Genomic DNA, 12,749 nt, shown 5'->3' on the forward strand with positions numbered 1-12,749 from the left:
GTGAGAAAATTTCTACCACTGCGTCTTGCACAATCTCTCCAGGGCTGAATTGATTGACAAGGATCTCATCTCATCATATTGTGTCTAGGCAGAATTGCAGACACTTTCAAATTCAACCCTAGCTTGCGACTTTTTTTCAACATTGAACTATACTTGTTAAGTAAGTCTGCAGATCTCTTACACTTAATGTCATTAGTGCCAATGTATACAACAATATCACATTTTTGTCCTTAAAAGATATCTGCTCTACAACATCATAAACTTTTGCCCCTGGAAGACATCCCCTAGTCCTATTCCAGGGTATGTCTGGATATAATATAAAAAAGATTAACATAAGTTAATTAACATCCAGTTATATTAAAGGAGGCAGCAAAGGAAGAAGCAAACCCTTAGCCATAATTATGAAAGCTTCTTTGGACTAAGAGGAGGTACCCATAGACTGAAGATGTGCAAATGTGACCCCAATTCACAGAGGAGGATCAAAGGCTGACACAAGTAATTATAGTATAGACCTGTGAGTTTAACTTCTGTTCCAGGAAAATTAATGGAGGCACTGGTTAAAGAAGCACTGCAGGATCATCTAGACAAGACTTCAGTTATAGCTCGCACACAGCATGGTTTTGTTAAGGGAAAGTCTTGCCTGACCAATTTGATTGGATACTATGATGCAGTCAAAAAAGAACAGGATGCAGAGAATAACTTTGATATTATATATTTGGATCTTAGAAAGGCCTGTGATACTGTTGCGCATGGAAGACTGCTGCACAAATTGGAGCAGTGTGGCATTGGTGGCAAATTGCTACTATGGATAAAGGAATGGTTGATGGGGAGGACAGAGAGTGGTAATCAATGGACACTGCTCATCATGGACTAATGTTATTAGTGGAGTCCTTCAGGGTTCATTGTTGGGTCCATTGTTTTTCTATATTTATAAATGATGGTATATCAAGCTTAATGCCCAAGTTTGCAGATGATACAAAGGTTGGCAGGGTTGTTAAGGACACTACTGATGCTATGCTGCTGCAACAGGATCTGGAAAGGTTGAGTAGATGGGCTGAGAGGTGGCAAATGAAGTTTAACATTGACAAATGTAAAGTACTACATATGGGAAACAGGAACCTTAGAGCAACGTATCAACTCTGTGGTACTACACTGACAGTGGTAGAGAATGAAAGGGACCTGGGGTGGTTGTGCAGGCAGATATGAAGTTCTCTGAGCAGTGCAGATGGGCTGCAAGAGTAGCTCATGGTGTCTTGTCAATGATATACAGGAATTTTTCTAGCAGGGATAAGGTGATTATTCCCTTGTATAAGGCAATGGTCAGGCCACACCTTGAGTACTGTATACAGGTCTGGAGGCCTCATTTCAAGAAGAATGTAGAGCTGCTGGAACGAGTACAGAGAAGGGCAACAAGATTAGTGAATGGAATAAAGGGCTGCTCTTATGAAGAAAGTCTTAAGTTTTGCAAATTACAGTGTCTGGAGACTAGGCACCGGCGAGGTGATCTGATAGATGTGTATAAAGCCTTGATTGGTTTGAGCAATGCCGATGGGATTCTTCCTCTTGCTTAGAATAATCACCTGAGAGGGCATAAATTCAAATTGAGGAAAGACAGATGTAGGATAGATGTGCGGAAATTTGCCTTTAGCCAGCGGGTAGTTGGTTGGTGGAACAGACTTCCATCCCTTGTTGTGGAAGTTGATAGCCTAAATAAATTTAAGGCTCAGCTGGACAGGTATTTCAAATTGAGGGGTGAAACGGGAGTGGTTTTTTTTTTTTTTTTTTTGGCTGATGCTGCATAAGTTTGCTTTCTTGCATCATATGCCTCTACTAATGCTAATATATGAGATGTTATAGCAACAATGCTGTATTTTAAATTCTATTTCCTCTCTTCATTAGTTTACTGTGTATTCAAATGATGCCTTAATACACTACCCAATGCATAAAGTTAAGGTTATTAATTTTCATGTGGTTTGGGACTAAGAAATCAGCTAATTGAATCAAAGATAATCTCTTTGTAAGGTTCTCATTTATAATCACATTATTTATCCTACATGAACAGTTTGAAAGTTCCATTAACAGTCTTCTAGGATTGTCTGGAAGTTTTGATTAATATTCTAAAGGTAAGGGCAGCACTTTTCTTTTTAGAATATTAATTTTTGGTTGTAGATTTCGTTTGAAATCTTTAATTACAATTTTTTTTTTCTGGACTTTAAATCAAATTCCAGATATATGTGAAATATCATCAACGGTGTGCAGGTTATCTAATTAATTGGAACTTTTGAAACTAAACTAACAATCTGGTCTGAAACATAGTCTTAAGTGTGTAAAATGGGGGAAAGGGGAGGACATTAATTATGATTTAATGGAAATTAAAAGTACTGTTAAACCATGTGATAGAGTTTTAAATGTTTATGTTTATTGAAGTGAATCACATCAATTTACACTTAATACTCTGTCAATGTTTCAAGGCTCAACTGAACCATGCCATCAGGCCTGAATTCTGGAGGAGAGAGAGAGAGAGAGAGAGAGAGAGAGAGAGAGAGAGAGAGAGAGAGAGAGAGAGTGCTTGTAGTTGACCAAATATTCTCTCTCTCTCTCTCTCTCTCAGCCTGATGTGGTTCAGCTGAGCATTAAAATATCCAAATTATTTAAGTGTAAATTGATGTGATGCACTTCAATAAACATTTAAAACTCTATCACATTGTGTAATAGTGTTTTATTTCCTTTAAATCATTATATATGATTTAAAGGAAATGTTTTATTCATATGCAACTATTATTACTTCTCACTTATGCCTTCCATACAAGATTTACAATTAAAAAATTTTATTAAAAAAATTAAATGGTAGCAAACAGTTTGAATTAGCAAAAAATGATTGTGAAAATCAAATAAGAATCAAATTTTACTTTCCTAATGGATGCTAAAAGGAAGAAAATTCTATTGACAATGTTAACTTTCAGATTAAACTCTGAAAATTCAGATTAACCTGACCTCAGATTAAAATTAGTAAGACTATATATATTGTGGTATGTTAGATGTATCATTTTTGTAGCAATTTTTAAATGGATATTTTTCAAGTTTCATTGCACTTTTCAGTTTTCAATAAGCTCTTATATAATATGGACATTATTGATAACTAAATTTAGTAATATTAAAGATTCAAGATTCATTTCTTGCCTCAAATTCTCTATTGTTATTTAGTATCATAATCATAAACACACATATATATATATATTTTTTTTTTTGATTTTTTAAAATTAAAAAAATTTTTTTTTTTTTAACAGAGCAGATTACCTGTATCATCAGTATCAATTTTATCACCTTCAGAACATGATGATCTCTGGCCATAAGATCTGTAGCCAGTACAATACCTAAAATAGAAAAAAAATTAAAATCTCTTAATAACTTCATAATTAATATTCATTCATTTATTTATTACTACAAATAGCTTGCATCAAAACAGAGCTTATTCATTGACCATTATATAAAAAAAATCAAAAATGAATTTTTGCTTATTTAGTTTTTTAAAAAAAATTTCTGAAAATAGCAGTAAGAGCATTCAAATAGTATTGAAATAGTATTCAAATAGTAATACAGTGGATTCCGGTTATTTGGGCCACCGGTTAATCGAGGTAGCCATTTATTTGGGACAAATCTTAATTACCAGAACCCAATCGAGAAAATAGCCAAGGTTTTCTTCGCTTAATTGGGACAAAATGCCATTTAATCAGGGCAGGAGACCGCAGCACTGGAGATTACCCTACAATTATCTCCAACCGTACCACGTAGTTCGGTCAGATTTCTGGAGGTCACAACCATAAAACAATAAAAACAATTAGCAGTCACCTGTTTATTGGGCTTTTTTGTTAGTGCAATCTATCATAAACGGATAGTAAACTCGATCTTATTGAATTTGCGACAATACCTACAGCTGGAATTCTGTGGGTTATTATGGTAAAATGTGTTTACACTTCCATGGAATCTTCAATCATATAAAAAAAATAATTTTCAGAATCTTCTCTTCATTCCTATTTTTAAAGCTTTGTAACTCGTTACTCCGTTCCCACTTGCACGTATTGTGTTACTTGCAATTTGTGTGTGCCGTGTTTTTGTTATTGATTGCTTATCTTTTTACTGTTTTAAATTTTAACCCCCACCCAAAAATGTCAGTGAACAGAAATGTCAACTAGTTTAGTTAGTATGTACATATTACAGTACATATTAATTATTCCGATTATCACGTATATTCTTCTGAATTTCACGAATCATTTAATTTTTTAATTGGTAAGGTAATAAAGGGTAAATTTGTGTTTAATATATCTTTACTTTTATAGCTGTGGATAATATTCCTCCTATTTTCGCTAATTAGAATCGCTGTTTAATAGAATTAAAATTCAATTCACAAACATGATCACAATGACTGGCACTTACTGCACATATAGTGAACGGTACTTTACTATGGTGAGTTCGTCATAACGTGATTTGATTGTACAGTGAACTAATTGTAAAAGGGGGGGTACATTGTATTTTTAACTATTTACGTGAAACTTCGGATAATTGCAGCAGCCGCTTAATCGGGTCAAAATGCACTAGTCCCGATGTGTCCCAAATAACCGGAATCGACTGTAATATAAAAAATTTAATAGTTAATGTAACAAATAAAACAAAAAGAAAGCATTTGTACTGCATTCTATTTATATTTATATATGATGAGAGCTTTGTCAATCAATTCGGACCTGGAGTGATTGTGCAAAACTCTCGAAGCTATCAAGGCAGTGTTAGGTGGCTCAGAAAATTGATAGCTTTGGGGTGGGGGATATACAGACTAATAGATTTAAATAGCCACAGATAGAAGTGAAAGTGATTCTTGAACTGCTTCTATTGGGATGAGCAGCAGCCTTGAAAGCAAAGTGCTGGGGATTTCAAGGACTGCTGGAAGTCACGAAACAAATAAATACATGGGCTGTGTTAGGGTAACTAAGAGTAAGAACAAGTGCATGTATACTTGCAGGTACACCAATGCTAGTAGTTTAGTAAATAAATTTGATGAATTTCAGGTCCTGGTCAAAACATCAAAGATGGATATTGTTGTGATATGAGAGATATGGTGTCACATAGATATAAGGAATGCCGAATTGGAATTTGGGGAGTACAACATATACAGAAAGGATAGATATGATAGGAAGGGAGGAGGGGTTATACTATTAGTTAAGAAGCACATAAAACCTAAGGCAGTGCATCCAGTTGACATGGGCGGCCAGTGCAATGTTCAGTCAGTTTGATGTGACATAATCACTGGGAAAGCAAAATGAGAGCATGAATGTGTGATAGGCCTAATGACTCTGATTAGTAAGATGAACAGATGTACAAAGAAATAGAGTGGTGCATTAAATAATAATGTTGTATAATGGGTGATTAACTTTCCAGATATTAACTGGAACTTGTGGGTTGGTCACTCACGCACTACCAAGATTTTTGTGGATTTATTGGATGACTGTTTTCTACAGCAGTTTGTTGAGAGGCAACCAGAGAGAGTAACACTCTTGATCTCATTATCAGCAGTGATTATTCATACATTAGGAATCTGTAGATAAAAGAACCACTAGATGACATTGATCACAGTGTATTGGTGTGGGATTTACTTAAAGATTAACTACCATCAAGGGTAAAGGAAAGGGTTTTTGCTTTTGTAAAGGTAACATCAACTATAGTGGTCTCAGACAGTTTTTAAATCCTATATAGTAGAACCAACTGATAATGTTACAATCAGACAATTCTAATTGGGAAGCTGTTGTTGTTTGAGAGCTATTGGCACAAGAGCATAATGTGCCTAGTCTAGGCACATTATAGAGTTTCATATTTCGATATGTTTCATTTTTCTTGATGTTGTTTAGAAGGAAGCCAAGATTTTGTTTTATAATTATGTAGATTTTTCATAAATGTTATACAGTGAAACTTCTCCTAACGGACACCTCTCTTTAACGGATATCTCTCTACAACGGACATTTTCAAATTCCCCAACTCACCTCTATTGGTTTTAACGTGTTTTCAGCTTCTGTCTAGCGGACATTTTCTGTAACGGACGCAGACAGGCAATCTGCACTGTTTCGTTTAGATTAGCACTTAATTTGATCTCCCCATAACGGACAGCGGGCGAGCTCACGGCCCTTTTTCTAGGAACGTTTCTTCCACGTATTGCCTCAATCGTGTGTTTATTTTCTATTTCTGATTCTCTGAATTTTATCAAGGTTTACGTTGCGGTTCTAAACCCTTTTTCAAGAATTTTAAGGTACATGTAAAACTTCTGATGAATTCGGTGTGTGTGGGGGGGGGATTTGGTCGGCCTTTCATCTTTTCAGTTTCAGTTTTCAGTTTTGTTCAGTGTCGTGTGAAGTGCACAATGTCTTCTCGTAAACATTTAACTTTAAAAGATAAAGTTGAACTCATTAATGTGTATGATCGGCAAAAAAATAGTGTTCGCAATCTCGCTGCAAAATGCAAAATCGGGAAGACGCAGGTAAGCGACATCCCAAAGAAAAAAAATGAACTGCTCAAACAATTTTGGCAACACGGAAATGATCAGGTTCAAAAATCATTCCCGAAAACTGTTGGACTTCAAATTGACAATGTTACGTATGAGTGGTTTTGTCGGCTCACGTGCTAAAAAAATTCCCATTAATGGGCCTGTTATTAGGGAAAGGTTTTGGAGGTTGCAAAATCTATGAGAGTAAATGAGTTCAAAGCTTCTGTGGGATGGCTAGACAAGTTCAAAACTCGGCATAAAATTTCTTGGAAAACCGTAAGTGGTGAAGTTGTATCTGTTGATACTGGGGTTGTAACAGAGTGGACAGTCAAATTGGAAGATTTATGTCGTGATTTTGAAGCTAAGGATATTTACAACTGTGATGAAACAGGGTTGTTTTTAAAGCTCTTCCTTAAAAAAACAATGAGTCTAAAAAACGAAAAGTGCCAGGGCGGAAAAATTTCTAAGGAATGCTTGACTGTACTATTGTGTACAAATATGCTGGGAGACTTTGAACAACCTCTTGTTATAGGAAAACCACAAAATCCTCGTTGTTTCAAGGGCATAAAGTTGAATCTTTTGAATGTTGACTGGAAGGCTAATAAAAAAGCGTGGATGACACGAGATATCATGAGCGAATGGATAAGTCACTTTAACCAAAACATGATTTGTCAAAACAGAAAAATTATTCTTTTCATGGATAATGCTACATCTCACCCGCACATTGAATTGTCCAACATTCAAATCGTTTTTCTGCCACCAAACACATCTGCAGAGTGTCAGCCCTTGGATCAAGGGATAATAAAAAATTTTAAACTTCACTACAGAAGACGTGTTTTAAGACATCTCATTGCAAACATGAACGATGTAACATGTAACAGTGACCTTGCAAAGAAAATCAGCATCCTAGATGCGATTCAATGGATTTCCTCTTCAGTAAACGCAATTAGAAAACAAACTGTCGTGAACTGTTTTGTAAAGTCTGGCTTCTCAAACGCAAAAATTGAAGTTGTGAACAGCAATGGGGAGCAACAAGAAGAACAAGAACTTCAACATCTATGGATAATGTACGATACTTCCGCTACAAGTGACCCTGGCTACAAAGATATAGACTCGAACCTCACTACAGAAGATGGTGCTCTAGATATCAACGACATTATCATCGATATTTTTCAAGAAGTTCCTCATGAGGATGAAGAAATGGAAGGAGGTCATACTGTCGGAGAACATATTAACGACGAACCACCGATGAAAATAGAAGCGCTCATACAAATCAATCGTTTAAAAATGTTTTTCGCCGCTGAAGAAGATACTGAAGGACTTTCGATGGTTTCTTCACTCCAAACAAATGTTGAAAACAAAATTATCAGCCAGAAGAAGGTGCAGAAGAAAATAAGTGATTACTGTATGTATTTTTCTTAAGATAAAGTCATAATATGCATAGCACAATTGTATGTATATTATTTACAAAAATATTGTGCAAAATCTGTATATAATTTAATTTAATTTTACATTAAACGTTTAACGATTTTTCTTTCTTTCTTTTTTTTTTTTCCCCCTCAGACTTCTTGTTAGCAGACACTTCTCTCTAACGGACAGATTTTCGTTCCCCATGGCTGTCTGTTAAAGGGAAGTTTCACTGTATTAGTTTTTATAATGTTTCGGTAGTATCTGATTAACTTAAGGAAAAAGAAAACATCATTAATATTTGGCCGGTCATCTAAAATTGTTTAAAGCATTAGGTTCTTTTGTGCATTCGTTATTGTTTGAAAGACTCTCATACATTCTCTGTTAAATCTTGGACAGTTCACCATGAAGTGATGTACAGTGAGAAGAACTTGACAGGTTTGCATTGAGGAGGGTCTTCACCTCTGAGTAGGTAAGAATGAGTCATATGGGTATGCCCCATTCGCAATCGAGCAAGGATCACTTCTTCATGTCTGTTGGATCGGCTGCTAGTAGACCATGGTTGAAGTGTTTGCTTAATTACACGAATTTTATTGTTAGTTTGATCTTGCCAGTGTTGTTGCCATTGTTTTGGACTGCTTTGGTGGATTAATGACTTGTAATCGGTATATGGTATTGAGTGAAAGGCATAGTCAGAGGTAGCAGCTTCTCTTGCAGCTTTATTTGCTCTTTCATTTCCAGTTATTCCTATGTGGCCTGGGATCCAGCAAAATCTGATCTTGTGATTACTTTGTAACAGCTTTGATACTGAATATTGGACCTGTTGTAAAACTGGGTGTGTGTTGGTATTAGCATTCTGTAAGGCAATGATAGAGCTAAGCGAGTATGTGAAAATTATGATGTCTGCTTTCTGTTTATGTTTAATTTTGTTTACAGCCATCAAACTGGCTTGTAATTTGGCTGTAAAGACACAACATTCTTTTGGGAGTTGTTGGATAAGAGTATAGTCTTCAAAGTGAATTGCAGCTCCTACACAGGTCTCTGTTTTTGACCCATCTGTGTATATGAAAGTGTGATGTTCATATCGTTCTTTGTATGCTGCATGTAGCTGTTAGTAATTTGTTCTTGGATTGAATATGCAGGTTGAATTATGATCCATGGTGGAATGATCTGTGCAGTTGTACTAGTTATGCTGTCATAATTAAGCTCTCAGCTTAATAGTAAATCTTTTAGATGGATGTTGGTAGGCTGGTTCATTTTTGGATGGGCTTGGTATAAGTTTTCCCAGCAAGATGAAAACAGAACCTCTCTATTTGGATGATGGGTGATGGATTTTATCTTGACGGCATAGTGTAATAATAAGTTCGGTTGTCTAAGTTGTAGTGAAGGTTCATGGGCTTCTGCATATAGGCTTCGTACAGGTGAAGTGCGAAAAGCTCCAAGTGCTATACGGAGCACTGTTGTTGTTGTTGTTTGGTTTTTAGGAGCATTAGCAACTAAGGCCATATTGCTCTATACGGAGCGCACTGTGGTGTATGGGATCTAACCATCTCAGTACACTTGGTCTTGTGGAGTTGTAAACACGTGCTTCATAATCCAGCTTGGCATGTACTATTGCTTGATAAAGTATAAGTAGTGTATGTTGATCTGCACCCCAAGTTGTTGTGGAAATAACTTTCAGTAGGTTTAACTTCTTGATGCATAAATGTCTTAGTTGCTTAATATGTTCAAGGAATGTCAGTTTCGTATCTAAGAGAAGCCCTAAGAATCTTATGTTTGGTACAACTGGGTTTATATATCCATCCAATTTAAGTTCAGAATCAGGGTGTAGGTTTTGTTTCCTACAGAAGTGTATACATGCAGTTTTTTGTGTTGGAAAACCGGAAGCCATTTGTTTGCACCCATTTACTTATTTTATTTATTGCTTCTTGTAGCTGCCATCTTATACTTTGCATATATTCTGAGGGTGATAGAAAATACTGAAATCGTCAACATATAAAGTGGTATCAACAGGTTTTGGTATATGTTCAGTTATAGAGTTTATTTTGATAGCAACGAGGGTAGTGCTAAGCATGGACCCCTGAGGCAAGCCCTCTTCTTGGGCAAAGACTTTTGAAAGAGCATTCTGCAACCTAACTTGAAATGACCTGTGGCATAAGAAATTTTGAATATATTTAGGAAGGTGTCCATGTAATCCAAGGTGATATAGGTTTTGGATAATTCCATAACTGCATGCCATATCATAAGCTTTTCTATATCGATCATTACGTGGTGATCTTTTCAGATAAAGGCATTCCGCATCTGTTTTCTATTTTGATAAGTAAATCTAGTATTAAATGATTTTTCCTGAACCATTGTGCTGGATTGAGAAGATTATTTCTGTTCAAAAACCATGTTAGACGAGCATTGAAAATTTTCTCCATAACTTTTCCCAGCCAACTTGTTAGAGCTATTGGATGGTAGTTGCATGGGTCAGAGAGATCTTTCACCAGTTTTGGGAAAGCAAGAATTATTGCATGACGCCAACTGTCTGGAAATTGGTTTTCTAGAAGGATTCTGTTATATAGTTCTAGTAATGCCATTTGGGATTGATCATCGAGTTGCTTTAACATCATATAGTGAATTTGGTCTGGTCCTACAGCACTTTGCTTTGTCTGTGATAGAGCATGTTTCAATTCATGGAAACATGCTCTATCACACACAAAGCATGTTTCAATTCATGGAATGTTACAGGTAGGTTGTACTCTTCATCATTTCTTGTGGAAAAATTCAGTTTATGTCTTTCTATTCTTGCCTGGTATATTTGAAAATTGGGAGTATATGAAGTGGTCGCAGATATTCTGGCAAAGGTATTTGCCAGATATTCGACCAGTACATTGGCTATTTCTGATGGCTCTGCAGTAACTTGTCCATTCCAGTTTAAGATCGGAGTTGGAGTAATCTGGTATCTGCCATTCATTTTGTTAGTTTTATTCCAGACAATTTTAGATGATGTGGAACTTGTTAATGTAGATGCAAATTTATCCAGGATGCTTTCCTACTGGCTCGCCTAATACATCTGGCTCTTGCCTGTGCTTCTTGAACAATACGAGGTTCTCTTAAGTTGGATATCTTTGAAAAATATTCTAGGTTTTGTTTTGCTCTTTCTTAGCCTGCACACATTCTGCATTCCACCATGATTTTGGATGTGTTGGAAAGTGAGACAATGTTTTTGGGATAGTGTTCAGCAGCTTGAATTATTTTATTTGTTACATATTGTACTGCTGCATCTAATGGTTTTTGCTCGATAGTATCAACATTTAGTTTTGCAAATGATTTATAAGTTTCCCAGTCTGCTTCATTTATTTTCCATCTGGAAGTTTTACGTGACCTGAATGTGGTTCCTAATGCCAAGGTGATGATTATTGGATAGTGATCACTGTGCACTGACCAATCAAGTACTGGAAACAGTATTGGAGAACATACAGACAGGTCTATAACTGTAGTATTTCCTGACGGAAGATGTGTATGTGTATATGTATGTGTGCCGTCGTTCAACAAAGTTAAATCATTCTAGTCTATCCCTTTTTCAATATGTTTTCCTCTCCAATCTGTGGTTGTGTTACCCTGCACAGGGCTATGCTCGTTGAGGTCGCCTAGTATACAGAAGGGGGTAGGTAACTGCATTACTATGTGTTCTAAGTCCTGTTGTAATAAATCTTGCTTTGGTGGAACATAAATTGTTATTACTGTTATGAGGGATCTAGTTGCTATGTGTACTGCAACTGCTTCAAGGGTTTTGTTTAGCGGGACAATCTGGGAAGGAATGCGAGAATTTACTAGTATTGTCACATCACCATAGGTTGTGCCACCTGTTACTCTGTCCTTTCGATATGCTGTATACTTCTTTATTAAGGTAGTCTTGAGGTCTGAGGTAGGTGTCTTGTAAGCAAAGACATAGCAGTGCATACTGTGCAATCAGATCGTATATATCACCTATGTTAGCGCAAAATCCTCTACAGTTCCACTGAATTATAGTTTTCATTATTTGGTTTTGGAGAGGTTTTTTGGCTGTTTCCTATATGCTGTTTTAAATCTTTCACACGTAGTTTTTTCCTTTTTGGGGAAATATGGTTTTTCGGTATCCATCTCTTCTTCCGTGAAAATCTCTACTACTGATTCATCTGCTTGGTTGGTTGCTTCTGTTGCCATTTGTTCAGTTGACTTCTGACATTACGTTTTCTTTGAAGGGCTTTCGTTTTTAAGTATTTTACATCAGGAGGTACAGAAAGTGGTGTATTGGTGAGTTTCTCTTGATGTTTTGGCTGGGATGTTGTAAGTAGTGCTTGTGCCCAGTCTGAGATGGACTTCTTTGGAGGAATTGTAAAATCTGTTTGGGTTTCTATTGTATGCCGATTCATTATGACCTGCGCATAGGAAGGTCTGTTTAAGATAGTCGGGAGTACAGTTCTCTTAGCTTCTTGGTATGTGACAGAATGTTCCACTTTATACCTTTGAATCTGCTTTTCTCTTTTCCAATATTGACAGTTCTTGGAATAGGCAGAATGGTCCCCTTGCAGTTTGGAGATTTCAGTTTCTCGGCTGAACAGTTCTGACTGCTGTGCTCCTGAGACCCACAGTTGTAACAGATGGCAACACCATGGCATGCCATTTATGAATGACCATACTTTTGGCATTTAAAGCAGCGGAGGATTCGGAATTTTTGGTTTGATGTTACAATTTAGGTATCTGGCCTTCATAGATGTAGGTGGTTTAAGAGTGTTAAACGCCAGTATGATATTTCTGGTTGGAGTAAGTGTCCCATCTATAGAAATTT

The 12,749-nt window shown here is 36.3% G+C and overlaps 1 protein-coding gene across 1 annotated transcript in view; it reads right to left on the reverse strand.

Moving 5' to 3' along the window:
• LOC150090810 (uncharacterized) overlaps nucleotides 1-12,749 on the reverse strand; it is a 214,884-nt gene that overhangs the window by 16,439 nt on the left and 185,696 nt on the right. The window contains exon 12 of the mRNA XM_090374183.1: nucleotides 3,298-3,374. Within this exon, the coding sequence (XP_090230309.1) occupies nucleotides 3,298-3,374 (77 nt within the window). The remainder of the gene's footprint in view (nucleotides 1-3,297; nucleotides 3,375-12,749) is intronic.

Source organism: Mastigoproctus giganteus, chromosome 1 (assembly GCF_048544385.1).
Source record: "Mastigoproctus giganteus isolate SK-2022 chromosome 1, ASM4854438v1, whole genome shotgun sequence".
Lineage (NCBI taxonomy): Eukaryota > Metazoa > Arthropoda > Arachnida > Uropygi > Thelyphonidae > Mastigoproctus > Mastigoproctus giganteus.